Here is a 23,059-nt window from a genome sequence, read left to right as displayed (position 1 = left end):
ATACGAGGACCTTAAGCTTGTACTTCCTGTCTCTTGGGGGAGAGGAGGAATAAACCTGGAATTGAGAAGATGTGTGGGTGGGCGGTTGCAGTTAATCACCTTGGTGTGAAGACTCCTCTAGCAGAAGTGATGGAACTAGGGTGGTAGGGGGACAGTCCTATTTCTTGGTACTTAATCCTGAATTCAGGTACAACTCAGAACCCTGCTTGGGGTTGACTGTTTCGCTGCACAACTTTAACCTTTGTGGCAGTTTTCTGCATTTATGAAAGAAAACCTCTCCCCAGCCCCATTCCTTGCAGCACAGGCAGGCACGTGCTGTTGTGTGGCCAATGGAGTCTTTTGTTATTGCCCTTGTTCTCACTGCTCCCTTGGTGGAATTGGACACTTGAAAATCATTTGCTGAAGAGTCATTTCTTTCTTAGCCTTATGCACCATTCAGCCTTTCTCAAACACAAAGCAGTTGAACCCTTCCTGTATCCAAAGAAAGTGGGTCATGAGATGATTCCGTATGACAACTTCTCAGGTGCACTGTCCTTCCATTACTGCCGGTACCATTCTGAGATGCTGCTTCTAGAATGCCACTGGCGTCTCAACCGCCCACTCTGCTGTGCTGGACATGGCAGGAGGAATGAGGTTTTCAGGCCATGCCAGACAGCCACTTCCAGGGGAGAGTTAAAAATACTTGAGCTCCCGTTTTGCTCTTTATTCACCTCGGGCCTTTCCCTGTGTAAACAGTCATCTGATTCTTGGTCCAAAGACATCCTGAGTAAACCTAGTCAGATCTAATGAGGACTCTGGAGCTGGGCTACTGAACTTGTAGCTTGGGCTCGCCCGAGATGGTCAAGAGTGATGCTTCTAGATGAGCATCCTGGACCTGAGAGCAGAGGAGGGGCCAGGACTGCCTCTGCAAGTGGTGATGGGAAAGGGTACTATTTGAAACCTGAAACCAGTCAGTCCTTACCTGGTTTTCCACATGTGCAAGTCAGGCTTGTAGACTATTTCCACAGCTCCCCAGAAGGGAGCCACTCGCCCGTGGAGGCCTCTCTTCACTCCCAGTCAGATTGATTAATGCCGTCTTTCCCCTCCTCCCGTCTCTCCCCAGGTCTGTTGCTGTTCCTCCCACTTTTCCATAAGCAGAACAAGAACCAAATCAAACGTCTTAACGTGTGTAGAGAGATCACGTTCCGTGAGCAGACACAAAACGGTGGCGGGTTTGGCGAGCACGAACTAGACCAACCGAAGGGCAGCCCACCACCGTATATCAAACCTCACTTCCGAATGTAAAAGGTTCTCACGCCTTTGGCTTCCTGTTGACTTCCTCCTGACCCAGAAAGCATGGGAAATGTGAAGGGTATGCGAAATGGTTGTTGGTTACTGTTGCTCCCCTGCGCCCCTGGTTCGTCCTGTGGCCACCTGTTTTTCCAGCAGACCACGTTAACCAGCTGACCAGACTCCAGTGGGGGCATGGGGTGTATATGGCATGACGGGCGGTTACATATTATAATTTTAAAAGTATATATTATTGAATAAAAGGTTTTAAAAGAAACGTATGGTGAGTTTTCAGTGTGGAAAGGGCCATTAAATGAGACCCCATGGCCACAGAGGAACAGAGTGAGATAGAAGAGCGTTTGAGCCAGGTTCTAGCCAGAGGGAGGAGGGCAGTTTCCAGGACAGATGAGAAATGAAATAGGTATGTGAACCCATCTTGGTGATGGGGCACTGCAGGTGATTCCAGCAAGACTTGGCAAGCCAGGAAAGCGGGCCTTGCCTCGAACGCATTCATCTCCCTAGACCACTCCTTCCAAAGCAGGTGAGTCACACAGCCGTTCAGGTGGCAGGTAAACATTCTCTCTCATGAACTCAGGAAGCTGCCTTAATCCCTGCTTTGCTTTCCACTGCGCATGTTTCAGTATTCCATTCCATCCCCAAATCCTGTCCACCCTGGCCCCCTACTTCAGAAAAATCTGACCTCAGAGGCTGGTTCAGTTCATTGACCCAAGGTGGGGAAGGAGTCAGATCTTGGGTTCAGAGCATCCTGGGAGAAGAAGAAGCCCATCAAAGGTGAAAGAAAATGGAACAGGAGCTCCAGACATGTCTGTTCAGGGAGAAAATGAAACCACAGTCAAATTTGATGTGTATCTTTCACTTTTTTTCTATGAATTTACTAACACTTTGAAATTAAAATGGATTTTATCAGAAAGGTAGATTTTACCTTCTTTTTCTGCAACTTGTGCTTTCACTGTTAGCATGTATAGATCTACCTCATCCCTTTTCGTGGCTGTATATTATTCCATTGTGTAATGTACCATAGTTGAAGCAGTCCTTTATGGATAGACTCTTACCAATACTATTGCCAGTATTGCTGCAATGAACAAATTTACACAATATTTTTACACAGTCTGTATGTTTGTGAGATAAAATCTTAAAAAAGAATTACTGTGCCATATCTTTTTTCTTTTTTTTTTATTTTAGGAAGGGCATTGTTCAGAAAAAGCAGTCTTCTGTTCCCTTCTCTCACTGGTGTAGGCTGGCATCATGATGCCTTAAGCTATGGAATTCTTGGGCTCTGTCAGGCCTGCCCAGGGCCTATGAACTTTCCAGAAACCTACTGGATATTTGAGACTTGAAGAAGGGGTGTTGGCTCTAATATAGAAAGTTGCAAAATAAAAATAAGTGTAACTAGATGTTACTCCAATCCTGTGAACTGAGAATTCAGTATTTTCTTTTAAAAATATTTTTTTCAGGAATTTTCTGGTGCGTCAGTGGTTTATACTCCAAACTTCCAATGCAGGGGGAGTGGGTTCAATCCCTGGGCAGGAAACTAAGATCCCACATGCCTTGCAGCACAACCAAGAAATAAAAATTTAAAACTGTTATTTTTCTCATGATAATTAATGATGAGTCACAGAATATCATGAAATAATCACATAATTTCAGAATCAAATTCTAAAGTTCTTTTCTCAAAAAATTACAAGGAAAAGTTATCTTAAATATGAAAAATGGCTGCCTTTTAATGTTTGAAATGCTATGGAGAAACCTTCAAAAGTAAGAATGCAGAGAGGTAGAAATGTTTTAAAATATTCCTGGCCAGAGGGGACTGGATGGTGGAATGCATGAGCAACTCTTTGCAGAATCTTCTGCAAACTTTAATGAGCATCTCAAATGCATTGTTCTAAGTGAAGAAGCCAGTATCAAAAGGCTAGATGATTCTGTTTATATGACATTAAGGAAAAAGAAGCTTCCCTGGTGGCTTGGTGGTAAAGAATCTGCCTGCAATGCAGGAGACGAGGGAGACGAAGATTTGATCCCTACGTTGGGAAGTTCCCCTGGAGAAGGGCATGGCAACACACTCCAGTATTCTTGCCTGGAGAATCCTATGGACAGAGGAGCCTCGTGGGACACAACTGAAGCAACCTAGCACGCACGTAGGCACAGAAGCGGCAAAGCTGTTGGTATGGAGAACGGACCCACAGTTGCCAAGGGTTAAGGTTGGGGGTTGTGGGATTGGGGGGCTTGACTGCAAAGGGACAGATAGCATGAGGGAATTTGAGGGCGATGTATCCTAAACATGGTGATGGTTATATGACTTGGTCAAAACCACACCCAAAAGTGTACATTTTAGTGTATGTAAGTTTAAAAATAAGTTTTCAAAAATAACAAAAACGTGCAGAGTCCCAACACAGTCCCCTTTGAACTTCTGAGATTAGCAGGAGCTTCATCTGTCCAGCACTGGCTCTTTTACCAGTGTCTTCGGATATAACCACTGGAGCTAGGATTCAGCGGTCTGCCAGTTGAGCACCTGTCATTCAGGTGCTCTTCCATCTTTGCTCCCAGCTAAGAGGTGACTCCAGGCACAACTTCTCATCTCATCACTATACCTCCCCGTTCCTGTCAGCAAGGAGGGGTGAAGAACAGACTGCCCTCCAGTGTGAGGCAAGTCCCTTGTGTCCTTTACTGGCCAGGTGCTTGGGGTTCTGGCCTCAGACTGACATGAATAGATGCTGTCCACTGGTTTTTCACAAGTAACTAGGGCTTTTGTGCACTAATAGGGATTTTTACAGTTCCAGGTGGGTTTTTTTTAATATCTTAGTTATTAAACTGTATGATTAAAAGTCTAATTTGTCTTGTGTCTTTACAAATCCTGTTATAACTACCGACTGCTTTGTTTTGTATGTAAATCTGAACATTTATTTTGGTTCATCTTTGATCGATGTTCAATTAATTCAAAACTTAATGGGATAAACCAGCAGTCCCCCAAATTTTTGGCACCAGGGACCGGTTTCATGGAAGACAATTTTTCCATGGACCGGGGGTGGGGGGTGGTTTCAGCATGATTCAAAAGCATTTTTTACACACTTTGTTTCTAATCTAATGCTACCACTGATCTGACAGGAGGTATCCGTACTGGTCCGAGGCCCAGAGGTTGGAGACTCCAGGGTTAAACTATACACGTTACCCACATACTTAATCTAGTTTCCTTAGACAGATTGAAAGTAAACCACATGTTTAATCTGTTTGATTTGCACAAACACTTCCCATAGTTTATATGAAAGACCTAAAATCTGCTGAAATCTTCCTAAGCATTCAAATACTAACATATCTAAGTCTAAACTCATAGATTTAATCAATCAAAATCTTTTGAACATTGTTTACAAACTTAATTAAACTTGCATAGCATTTTAAAATTATAATTACAGGTCTAGTTTCAAATTCCTTTAAGCATTTCAAATTAAATTCGAAGTACCAGATCCTCTAATCCTTTAAATGGGTTAACTATTTCAAATATCTTAAACAACAAAACATCACAATAATCAGAAATGTATTCCTCTGTTTGACATGTATTACTGACATTGTGTATTTGATCTACTTCCCATAATCTTGTATTTTGACACCTATGCCACCAAGGTGAGATATTCTGTCTAAACACAGGACTCTAATTCGTTCATGGCCAGAGATTCTCAGCTGGGCACAGAATTGGTTGCTGCTTCTGCAGTGGTTCTACCCTCCTGCTTGTATTGGGTTAGCCAAAAAGTTCATTTGGGGTTTTCCCATACAAGCTAATGTATGAAAAACACGAACAAAATTTTTGGTCAATCCTATAGTAATAGTAATGGGATTCTCAAGACCACCTCATATCTTTTCCCTCATGCAGTTACTTTACTTTTACATCCTCTGCATCTTTTAATGGCCTGATTAACCTCAGTTGAGCTTCTGCATACACTACTTAGATTGTAAGTACTACCTCATTAAATTCTGCTTTTTTTCATTTATTACTTTTTAAAACTGACTCATCCACCTTGCTCTAATCATAATCATTGAAGGAAGCAACATATCAAGATTTTTCATGTATTTAGTCCTTAGCTTTCTTGATGAAGAGAAAACAATCTTGAAGGAATAGAGTTGACCCTTGAACAACTTGGATTTGAACTACAGGGTTCACTTATATGTTGATTTTTTTCAATAATAAATACTACATGATCCACAGTTGGTTGGATCTGAGAATGCAGAACTGGCGATATGGAGGAAGCAGTCTATACAGAGGGACAATTATAAGTTACACACAGATTTCTGAGGAGTGGATTGGTGACCTTAACTGTGCTCTTCAAGGGTTGACTGTATAGTGTTTAATGCATGTTTCTGTGAGAGAGATAGGTGATTTTAGGTTAAATTTGTTCTACATTACTTTGAAAAGAAGGCAACGTCAGAGGTAACCATTTAGCACTAATCCATTCATTCATTCATTGTGTGTCTGTCATGCTGGTACTGTGGTAGGTGAGGGGATACATGCCCAGAAGACACAGTCTGCCCCCAGAAGGAGCTTGCCGAAATCAAGTCTACAATAGGAGCAAACCCTCTCATTTATGTCCGCCATATCTTTGATCAAATCATCAAATCATCTTAGCCAAGGCCATGATCATAGTAAACTTTGAACCCCCACATAAGAAAAAACTGAACACAGTTTTCACATGGATACTCACTGAGAACGAGTAGTTAAGAGAAGCAAGCACTTTCATTTTCTCCATCAGCTTGCTTGATTGATCTTGTTGGGTCCCTTCCAAGGCCCTGGCAGGGGCCTTAGAAATTATTCAAGTAGTTCATATGATTTTGTAAAATCTGCAAAGGTAAGCAGAAGATTTGAGTCTCATCAAAGCTGGATCAAAACAGAATTTCCTTCCCATCAGAAATAAAGTCAATAATGCAGGGTATATAGTTAAACATACCACATGTTTTTTCTCCTTTTTAAACTTACAAAAAAATAAGACTCATGCAAAATAGAACTGATCAATCCCTCTGTTTGGAGGGCACAAATAAGGAGCAGTACTACTAGTACAAACAGCAGCACATATGTGGGTAAAGTTGCATGTTTTATGAATCCATCAGTCATGATTCAATTCAGTTCAGTTCAGTTCAGTCGTGTCTGACTCTTTGCAACCCCATGAATCGCAGCACTCCAGGCCTCCCTGTCCATCACCAACTCCCGGAGTTCACTCAGACTCACATCCATTGAGTCAGTGATGCCATCCAGCCATCTCATCCTCTGTCCTCCCCTTCTCCTCCTGCCCCCAATCCCTCCCAGCATCAGAGTTTTTTCCAATGAGTCAACTCTTCGCATGAGGTGGCCAAAGTACTGGAGTTTCAGCTTCAACATCAGTCCTTCCAATGAACACCCAGAACTGATCTCCTTTAGGATGGACTGGTTGGATTTCCTTGCAGTCCAAGGGACTCTCAAGAGTCTTCTCCAACACCACAGTTCAAAAGCATCAATTCTTCAGCACTCATCCTTCTTCACAGTCCAACTCTCACATCCATACATGACCACAGGAAAAACCATAGCCTTGACTAGACGAACCTTTGTTGGCAAAGTAATGTTTCTGCTTTTCAATACGCTATCTAGGTTGGTCATAACTTTCCTTCCAAGGAGTAAGCATCTTTTAATTTCATGGCTGCAATCACCATCTGCAGTGATTTTGGAGCCCAAAAAAATAAAGTCTGACACTGTTTCCACTGTTTCCCCATCTATTTGCCATGAAGTGATGGGACCGGATGCCATGATCTTCGTTTTCTGAATGTTGAGCTTTAAGCCAGCTTTTTCACTCTCCACTTTCACTTTCATCAAGAGGCTTTTTAGTTCCTCTTCACTTTCTGCCATAAGGGTGGTGTCATCTGCATATCTGAGGTTATTGATATTTCTCCCGGCAATCTTGATTCCAGCTTGTGTTCATTCTAAGAAACACCTGGAGTAACAGGCAAATTTGGCCTTGGAATACAGAATGAAGCAGGGCAAAGACTAATAGAGTTTTGCCAAGAAAATGCACTGGTCATAGCAAACACCCTCTTCCAACAACACAAGAGAAGACTCTATACATGGACATCCCCACATGGTCAACACCTAAATCAGATTGATTATATTCTTTGCAGCCAAAGATGGAGAAGCTCTATACAGTCAACAAAAACAAGACCAGGAGCTGACTGCGGCTCAGATCATGAACTCCTTATTACCAAATTCAGACTTAAATTGAAGAAAGTAGGGAAAACCACTAGACCATTCAGGTATGACCTAAATCAAATCCCTTATGATTATACAGTGGAAGTGAGAAATAGATTTAAGGGCCTAGATCTGATAGAGTGAGTGCCTGATGAACTATGGAATGAGGTTCATGACATTGTACAGGAGACAGGGATCAAGACCATCCCCATGGAAAAGAAATGCAAAATATCAAAATGGCTGCCTGGGGAGGCCTTACAAATAGCTGTGAAAAGAAGCGAAGCGAAAAGCAAAGGAGAAAAGGAAAGATATAAGCATCTGAATGCAGAGTTCCAAAGAATAGCAAGAAGAGATAAGAAAGCCTTCCTCAGCAATCAATGCAAAGAAATCAGTCATGATTAAGAAGACTCAAATATCCTATTCTCTTAATTACAAAATGATATTACAAAACTGCCTTAAATAGAAGTGGTCAGTGTATGCATGCTGTCACTTTAGTCATGTCTGACTCTTTGCGACCCTATAGATTGTAGCCTGCCAGCGTCCTCTGTCCATGGGATACTCCAGGCAAGAATCCTTCTCCAAGGGATCTTCCTGATCCAGACAACTAACTCAAGTCTCCTATGGCTCCTGCATTGCAAGATTCTTCACCCCTGAGCCACCGGGGAAGCCTGATCACAGTAGGCACCACAAAACTTGGATGCCCCACCTGGTGAGTTCTGAAGACTTTAAATATAGAACAGGATTTGGACTTTACCCAGGGTCGGAGAAGGCAATGGCACCCCACTCCAGTACTCTTGCTTGGAAAATCCCATGGACGGAGGAGCCTGATGGGCTGCAGTCCATGGGATCCGAAGAGTCAGACACGACTGAGCAACTTCATTTTCACTTTTCACTCTCATACATTGGAGAAGGAAATGGCAACCCACTCCAGTGTTCTTCCCTGGAGAATGCCAGGGACAGAAGAGCCTGGTAGGCTGCCATCTCTGGGGTCGCACAGAGTTGGACACGACTGAAGCCACTTAGCAGCAGCAACAAGTTAACAGGAGATGAGAATGTTGTAGGATGACTGATATGGAGCCTGGAAGGAAGGCTGGAAACAGAGGGACTAGAAGTTCATACACTAGAGGCTGAGTGAATGATGGTTTCCAACATTTGATGTTTCTTCCACACTTGAAATATCATAGTTTATGTCTTTTAAAAACGGTTCTAAGAATTGATTAAACAAACAAACAAACAACTGTTGATTCAACTCAACCAACTTTATTTTAATTGCATTAATGTCTGCATTTAAAGTTCAGACCTTCTTGTTTCTAATCACGTATTTAAGGTGGTAACTTTTCCTCAAGGATTGCTTTGACTTCATTCCGCGGGTTATGCTGCATATTCATAGCGACCCGGTCAATAATTAAAGCAATGATGCCTATAAGGCGTTTAGCACACTTACTGCGTAATACTGGTTAGCTGCTTTAACCTTATCCTGTACTCGGCCAACAGGCAATTATTTGTTAGTCTCAGGACTCCAGGTCCTGCCTTTCCCCACTTTTTTTCCGCTTCTAACTCCTCCTAGGCCCTAGTGGGCGGAACCTGGCCTTCACGCTCTTAGACTCCATCCCCTCCAGGTTCCCTTGACACCACGCAGGTGCAAACCCATTCTGTTATCCTGTCTCCTTCCGCTTTCTAAAAGCGGCTCTGGGACAACGATGGGAAAATAGTCCCTCGGCAAGGGCGTTCTTTTCCCAAGGAGGCGGCACTAGGGCGGGGCTTAAGAGCGAAAGGAACAGGAAGTCCGTAATCCCCGTGGCGGGATTGGGCTCTGCGCTCTGAGGGGGCGGGCTCAGGTGAGCGGAGGGATTCATCTCTGGCGGCGGGAGGCCCGCCGCCTCCATTTAAGGAGGGGAGTGCGGTGCAGGCGGCAGTTGCTGTGGTTTTCCGTGTTGTGGTGGTTTTGTTTTCTTGGGAGCGTAGCTTCACGGACTTAGCGTCCCGCGTCCAAGTCCAGGTGTCTGTGGCCGCCGATCTGGACGTCAGGGGCTCAGCTTCCCTTCTTCGGACCAGCCAGCCCCCTGTTTTGCCTTTGCCAATTGGTGCCCATATTTAGGTCGGCTTTGGCGAGGCTGAGAAGGCCGCCGGCAAGATGTTCAAAAACACGTTCCAGAGCGGCTTCCTCTCCATCCTCTACAGCATCGGCAGCAAACCCCTGCAGATCTGGGACAAAAAGGTCAGGGACTGAGGGCGGCGGCGGGGCGAGGTCTCGGGGCTGGGTCTGGGGTGGCAGGTAGTTGTGACGAGCTGGGGCCTGGGGGAGGCCCGGCGATCTCTGCTGTGCCCTGGCCCCAGCCTGGGGTGATTGAGGCGCGAGGTGAGGGCATAGTGTAAGCAGCGGAGGTGCATGTGGGGTGGGCGTGGCTGGAGTTTAAGTGTCCTACAGCCGTGGTGTGGACCAGTGTCTCTCGCCGCAGACTTGACGGACATGCGGTTCTTTAGCTTCGATTTCCCCACTTACATGGTGGGGTTGGTAGTACCCATCTAACAGTGTGAAAAGCGTCAAGTCACATGAGGTTGCTTTGGGAAAGTGCAGATGAAAGAAACTGCTGTTCACTGATTTCACAAGTATTTACTGATATCCTGTGTTGTGCCAGGCTCTGTGCTGGGCACTGGACACAGAGCCATTGTCCCAGGCTCCCTTATAGAGGCACAGCCAGAACTCGGTTATGTTTGGGTTTCATTCATTTGCTCCCTTCCTCTCACTGATCCCAACGGAGCCGGAATTCAGTGGTCTTTGGCACCTGCTCCACACTCACTGTGACTTGGGGTCTGTGCTGTGCCTTCAGTGACTGATCTCCATCAGGAAAATTGTAAAATGGTGACAAGTCTTGTCTAGGTTAACGTGCTCAAAGCCAAGTACAAGCCTCATCGTCTTTATTCAGGCATCCACTGGGTGATGCTTCCACTGACTCCAGAGGATGGTGACCCTGTCCACATTCTAGAGATGTTGATTAGGGGGCATGTGTGCCTAGCAATCTATGAGTTGGTTCTCACTTAACTACTGTGCTATTTCCTTTCTTATGCAAATTCTCAGTTTTCTGTACTCTTTTTAAAATAAAAGTTAATATAAAGCACTCTTACCATGGAAGACAGGTGACTTAGTACTGCACTCCTCCAAGGAAAATGGAGAGAGGTGGTATGTTGAATGCTGTTTTTATAGAGAAGGATGTGGGATCATCTAAATAAGCAGTTTACTGGCAATGAGGCCAACAATCTTGGATTTCATCTCAGAACAAGTCCTTGTTTTTGTCTTCCCACATCCACAGATGAAGGTTTTTCGGCCACAGAGAGACTGAGAACACAAACAGCCTTCTTTCTGCCTGTTGCTGCTACGGAATTCTTTATTCTGAGAGCAGCTTTTGGGGTGGTGTATTCACAGTGTCATTTTTATAAGACAGTTGAAAGATCTGAATGTAACGAGTTTGGCCTTATGCATGTGTGAGAAATCTGACCAGCTTCTCTTCTTTCACAGTGATTCTGTCCCCAAACTACATCTAATGCTGGGAATTGCTTTTTACACAAGAAAGCGGTTCCTTAGTTGCTTTCCTACATTACTGAGTTTGTCAGTTCCATGGTTTTGTTCACATTGGATTAAAAAACCTTGTAAACTCTGAAATTGCACCTCTACAAAGAGAGCTCAAAATGAGTGTACCTGGGAACTTTGTAAGCATGATGGCTTCTCAGCTGTTGTGGTGGTGGTTATTTAGTCGCTAAGTCGTGTCTGACTCTTTGCAACCCCATGGATTTTATAGGCAAGGATACTGGAGTGGCTGGCGTTTTCCTTCTCCAGGGGATCTTCCGGACCCAGGGATTGAACCCATGTCCCTTTCATTGGCAGGTGGATTCCTTACCACTGAGCCACCTGGCTTGCCTTAATTGTGGACTGTCCAAAGTCTGGAGAGAGTGGATTGTGTGCCAGTTGAAACAAAAGTGTCAGTAGGAGACAATTGAAATAGAGAATGGGACTTGATGTAGGAGAAGAGGTTTTCAGAGCAGGTCAAAGAACTTAAGTCCAATTCCAGTGTTAGAAAGGCTATTAAGAGTTCTATTAAGTGAAACTTCTATCAGAGTTGCCTTTTAACCCTTCTGGGCTTGATCTTTTATGGTATGTTTTATTTTTCAAATGCAGTTTTTTGACTAGTCAACATGTTTACATACAGAATATAAAAGCAGAGTAACCATAGTGCACTGTGTCCCTTAACAACGCCACTAGAGGTCAGATGGTACCTTAATGACATAAACGTGTGTGAAAATATTGTTAGATCAACTGGCAGGGCTATGTGGAGTAAATTAAGCAGACATTTTGGCAAAGAAAACCTTTAGAGGAATTCTCATTTTAAGGGAAATTCTTGTAATAGGGAGTTAAATGTTTCTACTCTTTTTATTTAGATTGAAAAAGTGTTTATCTGTAAATTTTTCCCCTTGGGACAAGGGAAGGAAAGGAAGGAAAAAAGGGAAAGTTTGGGGCCAGATCCACAGGCTTTGGTATATGTATATGTGTGCCTTTTCTCAGCTATATTACGAAGTCCTCAGACAGTGTTGGGAATCCAGTCCAGAAGGGGAAACGCTGGGAATTGATATACTTAACAAGGATTTATTGAGCAACAGCTAAGTGAGGCATTGTGTAGATTTGGGAAGATAGAGTTAGAGAAGACATTTTCCCCACTCCCATGATTCTGAATAAGGCAGAGTTATAATAAAGAAAGGAAGGATAGTCCACACTTACCTAGAAATGACCCTGCCTCCTGCCAGTAGGTGCATTTTGGCTATAACTGCCTGTTTTTAGTTATTACATATTTTGATTTCACAAAACTTTACTATTCTCCTTCCTGAATTTATAGAGAGAGTTTCTGTCATTTGTTTATAGTGAAAAACAGTCTTGGAAAAATTAGGTTTGGTTTCTGTTTAGGCTCTGTGTCTTGTGAATGTGAGAAGTGAATGCCATAGTCATACTCATTTTGTGGGTGTGGCTACATTTACAATATCTGCGTTTATCTGACACACTGAAGTTAGCCCTTCCCCCATGTCATCCTTCAGCTCTCAGCTTAAACATTATTTCAGTGGGAACTTCAGTTATGTCTCGGGTGTGCTCCTGTGGTGTTCTGTATCACACCGTATGGCAGTTGCCTATTTACTGTATATCTTCCGCTAGACTACAGGTTCCTTAAGGGGAAGACTAGTATCTCACCTGGAAACCCCAGTGCTGGGTGTTGTCGGACACCTTGAATTTGTGTCCTGGCTCTGACGTAATGTCCTGTGCTGTGTAACCTTGAACAATACTTCACTCAGTTCTCTCATCTTGTAATAACGCCACCTGCTTCTCCTGGTTATGATGATTAAATGAAGAGGTATATAAATGCTTAGCAACAGTTAGGGCATACAGTATTAAATAAAGCAGGGAACTGAGGCATTTGCTCAAGAGTAAAGGAATAGTTTATAACTGAGCCCAATATTCAGATGCCTAGAACAGGAAGTCCAGTAAATTCAGACTTCTGAAATTAGGATAATTTAGTCATTGTGCCATGGCTTTCCCAGTCCAAAACCTTAACATGGCTCTCAGGACACATAGCCTGTGGGCTGGTACTTGCTTAACTAGCTCTCCAGGCTCACCTCCCCATCTAGCAGTGACTTCCTACTGAGCTGAAAGAAGCCTCTCAGCTTCAGGCTTTTGCACTTGCCGGCCCCTCTGCTGGGACCCACTTCTTCTTTTCCGCCTTTATTAGTCTTAGGTCACAGGTCAAAGGCATTTCCTCAGGTTAGGTTAATTTATATCCACTTCCATTTCCTTTTCATCAAACTTGAAATTAGTTTCTCAGGATCTATATTCCTGGCTGAATGGTAAGCTTCCTGATAGAGACCTTTGTAGTTTTTCAAACCAAGAATTTAGGAGAAATTAGGGGCTTTCCCGGTGGCTCAGCAGTAAAGAACTCACCTGCAATGCAGGAGACGAAGGTTTGATCCCTGAGTTGGGAAGATCCCCTGGAGGAGGGCGTGGCAGCCCACTCCAGTATTCTTGCATGGAAAATCCCACTGACAGGGACAAAGGAGCCTGGGGGACTGCAGTCCCTGGGGTTGCAGAGTTAGACACTCCTGAAGTGACCGAGCACACACACACTGATGGCTTAGGGGGTAAAGAATCCACCTGCAATGCAGGAGACACAGGTTCAATCCCTGGGTCGGGAAGATCACCTGGAGGAGCAAATGGCAACCCACTCCAGTGTTCTTGCCTGAAAAATCCCACGGACAAAGGAACCTGGTGGGCTACAATCCAAAAAGTCACAAAGAGTCAGACAGGACTGAGTGACTAAACACAAACACATATCAGGGATTTCTTAACAATCCCTTAACTTCTGGGATCAGCAAATACTACATTATTAAAGGGCTCTTTATGTTTAATGTAAACATTACTTCTGATTTGTAAAGAAAATACCAGGAGATTCCATTCCCACTTAGACCAGTGTAAAACATATAACTTTTAGGCTTTACCGGCAATATCCTTAAAGTCTGCTACATGTGATTGATAATTCATAATAAGCGTCTCTATCTTTCTTTCCTCTCATCTTGTCTTTTTCTCAGCTGCTGCTGATCCTCCACATTCCCAGAGGATTAGAACCATAGTTTTTGTGGTTGTTGCTGGAAGATATTAGATTCCCATTCAGTTCCTAATTTTAAAAATGAATGAAGGCTCTTTGCAGAAAAAAAAGTCCCCACACCCTAGTTTTTAATTAGCAAACCGTGTTAGCACACGTTAAATTAATGCAGTTTCCAATAGTAGACTTAAGAGCGTTTGGACATGAAAGTAGTAGCACTTTTTTTTTTTTTTTTTCAGACTATCCCTGAGTCAGTCTGAGGATGTTCTTCATTATTCCAAGTGATAGCTTTTACTGTAATTGGGCAAAGGCCTGGGTTTTACACTTGCCCTTCCAAGGCATTGTTAGGAAGAGACTGGTTATGGTACACAGAATCATCTTTACTTTAAAAGGCTGCTTGTAAATGCAGAGTCGCCTGTCTGCTGTTTGGTTAGTCCCTGTTAAGTGCCGCAAAGGGAGAGAAGCCTTTGACCCGCTGGCGCCTGCAAGGCCCAGGCCTTGAGACCGCTATGCCCAGCTCTCCCCACAGAGGTCTCCCTCTGCCTGTTTTCTGACTTAGAGCCCAGCCCCTAGCTCAGGGTGGAAACTTTGCCGCTGAAATGGACAGCTCTAAAGGCTTAATGTAAATTGGAACATGTGTCATTAAGACTAGGATGCCAGATGGCCCAAGGGCTCAGCTGTCTGCCACGATAAGTGGGTGGGGCCAGAGAAGAGAAAAGTGGGAGTAGGGAGTGGATACAGCTCCTGTTATTTTTAAAGCAGCATTGGACAGCCTCCTCCCCATCCCAGTAGTATTTTCCCCGCCTCAGCGTGACCCTCCTCCCTGGGGCTTACTTTGGGAAAGAAAAAAAATCAGTGTTCTTTATTAGTTGCCCCAGCAACCATGGAAAGCCTGGGAGAGTGATTGCAAAAAAGGGCTTGAAGGCTCCCTTTTGCTGTCTGCAGAGGCTGAGACCCATTCTGATGGCTAATTGCTAGTAGCCTGGGGTTCTGAAGCTTCTAAAGTACCTCCAGCTCATGGGTAGGGGTGGGAGTGGGGGTAGGAGGGGAGGTGTTCATGAAATTAAAAAATGTAAGATTGGCTTTATTTTTTATTATTATTATTTTGGAGGAATGAAACACTCATAAGTCACACTGCAGGAACCTGTCATGAAATAAAAAGAATTAGCAAGTCAGAGGGCTTTCCCAATGGCTCAGTGGTAAAGAATCCACCGGCAATGCAGGAGATGCAGGTCGGATCCCTGGGTCAGGAAGATCCCCTGGAGGAGGTAATGGCAACCCACTCCAGTGTTCTTGCCTGGAGAATCCCATGGACAGAGGAGCCTCGTGGGCTATGGGTCCATGGGGTCGCAAAGAGTCTGACATGGCTGCAGCTACTGAGCACACACTCACAGCAATTCAGAAACAAAAGATACTTTCTAATTTAGATGAAGGAAGTAAAATAAAACCTACTTTCACCACGAGCAATAAATGCCGCCTCTTGTGTTTTATCTTCTTTTCACAGCGAGGCCTGCCTAGTGGCCTCTGAACTGGAAGGAGGTAAGGAAAGGAAGTTGATACTTTCTGAGGCCACGTATCTTATTATCCATGTTTGTCAGAAGCTGGACTGAGGAGGGGGTTGCTTCCTGGAAGACCTTGACAAGCTAAGGCAGTGACAGGCAGATTGCCAGGGAGGTTGGGAGGCCTTGCCCCAAATTGACCACCTCTCTTTCTCCTTTGATCCTAGTTTGAGAGCCTAGAGAAAGGTTTTGGGAGGTTTCCTACTCTTTAACTGCTCATATCTCTGGTTAATTGCACCCATCCCCACTCCACTCTTTTCTTCCAGTGAATTTGTATCTATAGTGCTTAAAACTTAATGAAGAAGAAAAATCATAATTCACTAAGAAATTAATTCAATTTGATTCTAAAGCTCTGGCAGCTTGTGATATGACCGTACTTGCTTTTCTTCTTTGAGGATTGAACTTTGCTCTTGGGCATAGCTCTATTTAGACTCTTCTCACCACTGGGCAGGTTAAAACTCTAGAGAAACTGGTGGGTATTCCTTCAAAAAAAACTGCCTTTTCTCCTCTGGGTTTTTGAGTTTTTATGGGCTGCATTAACTAATTTTGTAAGAATTAAGTTTGTGAGTGTGGATGTTGATGTGAAAGAAATTTCTCTTAAGAAGCTCTGACAGTCCAGCTTTAACTTGCCTCTGGGCCAGAAATCTGTAAGAATACACAAAGTCTGTTTTGGCTTTTAGTCTGTTGGCTTCTGCTTGCAGTATAAGGCATTGTTTTCTTCTGTAAAGACCTGAGTGGTCACATTTACTGGAGTGAAGTCGTATGCTGTAAACTTTGAGATGGGCAGAAGGCAAGTTTCCTAACATTTCCTCCCTGTGTAATCTGGCAGAATTTTCTGAAGTTGAGGGAGGCTTCCTGTCCACTGTGATCTGAGAGACCATCCAGGATGTAAGATCTGAGGTCACGCTGCTTCTTTTTTCTTTTAATTTGGCTGTGCCAGGTCTTGTTTGCAACACCAGGGACCTTTCATTGTGGCATTCGAACTCTTGGTTGGGAGTTCACATGTGGGATCTAGTTCCCTGATAAGGGATCGAACCCAGGCAGCCTGCATTGGTAGTTCCACTCCTAACCACTGGACCACAGAAGTGGTGGTCCAGTGTGACCAGGAGGTCACACTTTTAAACAATGTTGGATAAATTGCAATGTGTTGCCTTTTAGCAATAGTAGTTTCTGGACCCTGATTGCTTAATTCTTTGTTTTTACCCATCTGTTTGGTTTGTTGCATTCTGTACCTTTTTAAGAAAGAATGAAGTTACTCTTCAGAGAATAATTAGTGGTGTGTTATAAAATTAGTGGGGTACTGTCAGTTCTTATCAATATGACTACATCATATTATATGGAAGAATTTCTGGATGAATTCCTCCTTTACCAGCGAGTCAGCCTGATTTTCCACAGCAGCTGTGGGCTAGCAAATAGAGGAGGAATATTGCCACTTTGGGAGCATTTATGTGGGGAATGAGGTGGGCAGTGTTGGCATGGGCTACACAGATCCAAGCCTTTGTGCTCTTAATCTCCTCTGGAAAGAGGCCCGGAATTCAAAGCAGGAGGGCACTGGATGTTGCCAGCTTTGATTGAGCTTCAATGTGGTGTCTGTGACTTGAGAATCCAGAAATGCTGCCTTGGCAGAGACCCGGGGCCCATGCACCCAGCATTCTGTTTCTGACAATGGGTCCTGAAGGGTGATTTGTGGGAAGGCATTCTTGATGCTGGCAACTGCACTGTCTTTGCGATATACCCTGGGATCTCTGGCCTCCCATAATAGTCCATGGTGGATATGTCATCCAGGAATTTTTAAAAAACCCTCCTTGAATCTCTTCAGATGTGCCAACTCTTAGCGTGACAAATTCCAGAAGTCAGCAAATATTTGAATGCTTAGTTGATGCCTAGCAGAGTACTGAGCATTGTAGAACATACAGTGTTTCATGCTCTATCCTTACCGTTGTGCTTATACTTTTTGGAGGCGACAAAATTCAGTTACATCTTGCAGAAAAAGATGGGCAGTAATACCCAATGTCACCTGGGGAATACCAAGCACACCACAAGTGGATCAAATTCACAGTAAACGAGCTCACAGAGGCTGAGGTCTCAAGACAGAATGCCATGTTACCAGTAATCCATGTTGAACAGTGTAACTGTCAGTCAGTGCGGTATTCTCTCCCTATACGCAAGTCTGATGGCGAGCCACGTGATAATCACTGACTGTGACGGCGCAAGCAGCCGCTTTCCCTCTACCCATTAAGAGACCATGTGCTCACCTTTCCGGTGCATGCAGTTCTAACCCTGCTTGATCTTTTTCATGTGTTAGTTAATACTTTCAGCCTGAAGAGGCAGCCCCATCTCAGAAGTGCCTCCGTGTGCCTCTGTTCTGTCCATCTACAGTGCTTGAATGTAATACTTGAAGATAATTGTGCTTTCCTAAATAATTTTTGAGAGGAGGAGTCCATACTGCATATTGATTCCTCTCCATCATATACCCCTACATATGCCACAAACAGTGCAAAACAACGCAGGGTGAGGTGCTGAATCACGTAGTCTGGGCTGCATGAGCCAGAGAAGCAAATCAGAGAGAAGAGAGGTCAGTGTAGGCTGACAGTACTAAAGAAGGCGTCTGTGTGTGGCTCAGATGGGACTTGAGGTCATACTTGAAAAAGTAGAAACTTAGGGAAAAGAAGATATGGAAGCGTGAAGTCAGAGTAAACCTCGGGGAATAATATGTTCACTTTTGGGTTGCCACCCTCCCTGTCAGTGACACTCAGCATTTGACCTTTCTGGCCAAAGAACCATCTGTGTGAGGCAGTATCGGGCAGTGGAAAGCCTGGCTGTTACTCCTGCCTTCCTTACTTAGGGCTTGTCATCTGCACTCCCTGCCTCTCAGTGTCCACATCTGTCAAGTGGAAACAACACCAATGACCTTGTGATTTTTTTTCCACATTTATTTGTTTGTTTAATCTTTTGGCTGCACTGGGTCCTTACTGCTGCTTTCGGGCTTTCTGTGGTTGCAGCGAGCGGGAGCTAGTCCATGCAGTGGACGGGCTTCCCATTGTGGTGACTTCTCTTGTTGTCGAGCACAGGCTCTAGGTGCATGGACTTCAGTAGGTGCAGCACAGCACGTGGGCTCAGTTGTTGCAGCTTCCGGGCTGTAGAGCCACAGGCTCATAGTTGCAGCTCATGGGCTCAGTTGCTCCACATCACGTGGAATCTTCCAGACCAAGGATCAAACCGGTGTGTCCCCTGCATTGGCAGGCAGAGTCATATACCAGGGAAGTCTGACCTTGTGATTTTTGTTGTCGGTCTTATTAGGACTGAGATTGCTGTTGTTGTTAGGAATGTTCCTAGTGCTTAGCAGACACTTGGTAAACATTAGCTACATTGAAATTGAATTGATTTCTTTGGGAAGAAATTGGTCCTGATTTATAGATGGCCCAGCTATCTGCAGTTCCTGTGGTGGGTGATTGGGCCCTATCTAGAGGTAATTGCGTGGCTTATTTACATAGAAGCTTCAACATATCATGTCACAAACTTCTGTGTTAATGCCTCTTGGACTACTGTAGTTTTCTTTAAATAGTTGCATTCAGCCTTCGAAATCTTAACAAAATTTTTGCCAAATATTTCAGTACTCACCAGTTTAATTTTCTCCCTTGTAGGTACGAAATGGCCACATCAAAAGAATCACTGATAATGACATCCAGTCCCTGGTGCTAGAGATTGAAGGAACAAATGTCAGGTAGGTTGCCAGCCTGTTCTCCCAGAGACGTTGTATGCCCAGAGGCAGCACATCACAGAGGCTGATAGCGGGGACTGCAGAGCGAGACTGTCCAGTATGAATCCCGCTCTGCTGCTTAGGGCTCACCCTGGGCAAGTCACTTTATCCCTCAGGCTTCAGTTTCCTCATCTGTAAAATAGGAATAAGAACAATACATCTTCCTTAGAGAATTATTGTGAAGATTAAATAAGTGAATATATATAAAACCTGCTTAGCACATAATAAGGGCTATGTAAGTCTTAGTTACTAATATTTAACCCCAGTGTTTTTGGGGGAGGTTGAGGGTGTTACCAGAATCACCCAGTGGGTGGTCAGTGTAGTTTTCAGTGTTACAGTGGTCTTGGTTTTGGTTTTCTTTCACTTTATAGTTTCTTAGAACAGAATTAAATCTTTTCTCACTGGAAGAACTTCATCCGATCTGCTGGCCTGGCTTTCGCTTTTCAGATACCTTCTTCTTGGTATCTAGCGCTGTGTTAAGCTTTTGTTTCAGAGTCTGGCACTTTTTTTAGAAGCATTAGCTTAACTTAAGGGTTAAGGGATCTTTGGATCTTTTAGATCTGCTTTCCAGCTTACCTTATTGGGCTGTTACTGCTTTGCCTATCACAAAGGAAGAGGCTGGTGGTGTGTTTATTGGTGTTTCCTCTTTCTACAGCACCACGTATATCACATGTCCTGCAGACCCAAAGAAAACACTGGGAATTAAACTTCCCTTCCTTGTCATGATCATCAAAAACCTGAAGAAATATTTTACCTTTGAAGTACAGGTAAGCATATGCATGTGAATCTGTACACTCTCGACTATACCAGAGAGGTGGCTGGTCAATTTATGGGAAAAAAGTAACCGTAGGAAAGTATCTTTATCCTTTTGAATGTATTCTTTTCTGCCTCTGCTGTACACTTGATTCTGCCATTATTATTATGACATAATTTCAGTATTAGTAATCTGAGTTTCATGCCAAGTTTTAAAAGAAGCAGTAAAGCATCCAGAAAATCTAATCAATAGTTCAAAGATTTCAAAGCTTGAGGATTGGAAGAGTATCTATCTGGGAAGTTACTATTTAATATCAGGCTGGCTATTGTTGGTCTCTAGTCTAGCATTTTTAATTTTTCAAAGGGAAGAATGTTTATGGAATCATGCTATGGTCTGAGGGCCTGATGCATGTGTCATATGTCATAAGCAGCTGATGTCGTCCTGGCAACAGACAAGATAAACTCACTATTTCCGGGCCATCTGCATCCAGTGTGACCCATGTGGGTCTGTTTATTCTCCCTTGGGTCTCAGCCTTGGGAAACCAGGCTGTGGGAGTTTCAGGTCCTGGTCTTACCAAGGTTGTTTGCTCCAAGATGGAATTACTGTGATTCTTCCTCTCCATATTTCGTAGGTACTAGATGATAAGAACGTGCGTCGGCGGTTTCGGGCAAGCAACTACCAGAGCACCACCCGGGTCAAGCCCTTCATCTGTACCATGCCCATGCGGCTGGATGACGGCTGGAACCAGATTCAGTTCAACCTGTCAGACTTCACTCGGCGGGCCTATGGCACAAATTACATTGAGACCCTCAGGGTGCAGGTACTGGCTCCTTTTCAAGAGGGAGCCCCAGATGGGAGAGGGGGCTGCACTCTGTTTGCTCCGAGCTTGTGACCTAGGTGGCAGAACTCTGTGGCTTTCTGGCTAGAGTTCCCAAGTCACTGTCCAGGGGGCTTTAACCTCAGAGGCTCAGGACCTGTTCAGGCATCGGCTCAGCAATAGTAGGGAGTGTGGGGGTGATGTAGTCACTAAGTTGTGTCCAGCTCTTGCAACCCTATGGACTGCAGCCCACCAAGCTGCTCTGTCCACGGGATTCTCCAGGCAAGAGTACTAGAATGGGTTGTCATGCCCTCCTTCAGGGGATTTTCCTGACCCAGAGATCCAACCCACACCTGCATTGCAGGCGAATTCTTTACCGCTGAGCCACCAGGGAAGCCTCATGGTGGAGAATACAACAAGCAACTTCTCCCTCTTGTCAGAATCTCCGCCTAAGCCAAGCTGAGGAGATGCCAAAGAGATGACGCTTGTGACAGCACCATGCAGGGTGAGGGGGCTGGAGGAGAGTCAGGAAAAAAAGGAAGACAGTCATTATTTGCCTCTTACTTTAAGAGACTTATTTTAAGTCTTGCATCCACAGATCCATGCAAACTGTCGCATCCGACGGGTTTACTTCTCAGACAGACTCTATTCAGAAGACGAACTGCCAGCAGAGTTCAAACTGTATCTCCCAGTTCAGAACAAGGCAAAGGTGAGCCGGCTTTCCTCAGAGGAAGGCCAGATAGTGAGTTGGAGAAACTGTGTCCCCGGAAAGGGCTCCGTTCTACAAGGTCAGGTGCAGACCCTCTCTCTGTTGACATGGAGTATGGAGGGCCTTTACATCAGAAGATCTTAGGCCTGCTACCAGCAGGGAGTCAGGAATAATCCCATGAGCTGCTGCCTCACCTCCGTGAAGTGACCCTGCCCCTTTGGGGGGCATCCTGCTTCTTCCTGCTCCCAGGCCTTCCCTGAAGAATATCTTCCATCTGAACCTCTTCATCAGCCCCAATTGTTATCAGCCGACCCCTCCCCTCTGGCACAATGACGGGCGCTTCTGGGCCTGCCCACTGCTGACACGTATGCACTGCCCCGTGGGCCAGCATCCCCTTGAGTGTCCCTAGGGGTAGGGGGTCGCTGCCATTGACCATCTATTTTCTAATAACTTAAACTGATGCATTTGTTCTTTTTTTTTTTTCTTTTCCCTTCAGCAATAACTGGAACGCAGCTCAAGGGATAGACCCTGGATATGACTCTTAGTTTAAAAAGGAAACTATCTGGAGGACAATGCAAAAAAACAGATATTTGTATTAGTTCACTGTGCTGTGATTCTTTTACCTACTGTTTGGCGTCCCTCGTCGTGGACGCCAGTGACTATGCCATGCGTTGTAAGTACAGTGGGGGATAAGCCGTCCTTTGATACGTGAATGCTGGAGTGTATCTCACTGCCTGCCTTGATGTGTGGGGAGAGAGATTTACCACGAATTTACAGAATTAAAGATGGTCCCGTAAGGCAGTTTCAGACCGATATTTCTTCCTACGGTTTGTTCTTTCTTTTATATGTTATCTAAATATATGTATATGCTGTGTAGTGCTCATAATCTGGAAATGAATAAAATGTTATATTCTTGGTTTGTAAATTTGTTCTTGGTTTGTGTGTTGGGTTTTTTTTAATTGGTGACATTTCTCTTTCTTTATGGTATGAAAATAGAACTCTTTGCGAAGAACATCCCATACATTCATGTGGTGAAGTAGCTTGCAGTAAGCACTGAAAGAACAGGACATCTATAGATGCTGATTTGGAACAACTCCCAAGATAAACTAAATGGGAAGAAACATGAATAGCATATCACCTAGAATCATCTTATTCTGGGGGAGCGGGTCTCAAGTGGAGCTTTAGACAAAACGGCATATGTGCCAGATTGCTCTTAAACCCCCTGGGAAGGTGTCACGTTGAAGCCTCACTTGCCCTTGTGTGACCATCAGCACGTCCAGTGTTCCTCAGCATTGGAACGGATCACCGCCTCCTTGTTTGAGCTCCAGATGAAGTACTT

At 44.3% G+C, this 23,059-nt stretch overlaps 2 protein-coding genes across 3 annotated transcripts in view; both read left to right on the top strand.

Moving 5' to 3' along the window:
- CSNK2A2 (casein kinase 2 alpha 2) overlaps positions 1 to 1,546 on the top strand; it is a 35,322-nt gene extending 33,776 nt beyond the window's left edge. For both annotated transcript variants that reach the window (XM_061387360.1, XM_061387359.1), the window contains one exon: positions 1,103 to 1,546. The gene's annotated coding sequence lies outside the window, so the exon portion shown is untranslated. The remainder of the gene's footprint in view (positions 1 to 1,102) is intronic.
- A 7,779-nt stretch (positions 1,547 to 9,325) lies between these two features.
- Positions 9,326 to 22,645, top strand: CFAP20 (cilia and flagella associated protein 20). The gene is made up of 6 exons (XM_061387358.1): positions 9,326 to 9,704; positions 19,325 to 19,404; positions 20,096 to 20,207; positions 20,826 to 21,014; positions 21,610 to 21,720; positions 22,217 to 22,645. Exons 1-6 carry the CDS (start codon positions 9,621 to 9,623, stop codon positions 22,220 to 22,222), a joined length of 582 nt encoding a protein of 193 aa, XP_061243342.1. The 5' UTR covers positions 9,326 to 9,620; the 3' UTR covers positions 22,223 to 22,645.
- The last annotated feature ends 414 nt before the right edge of the window (positions 22,646 to 23,059 follow it).

This window comes from Bos javanicus, chromosome 18 (genome assembly GCF_032452875.1).
Source record: "Bos javanicus breed banteng chromosome 18, ARS-OSU_banteng_1.0, whole genome shotgun sequence".
Classification (NCBI taxonomy): domain Eukaryota; kingdom Metazoa; phylum Chordata; class Mammalia; order Artiodactyla; family Bovidae; genus Bos; species Bos javanicus.
The sequence above is the reverse complement of the archived record's forward strand: the minus strand, read 5'-3'. Positions and strand labels throughout refer to the sequence as shown.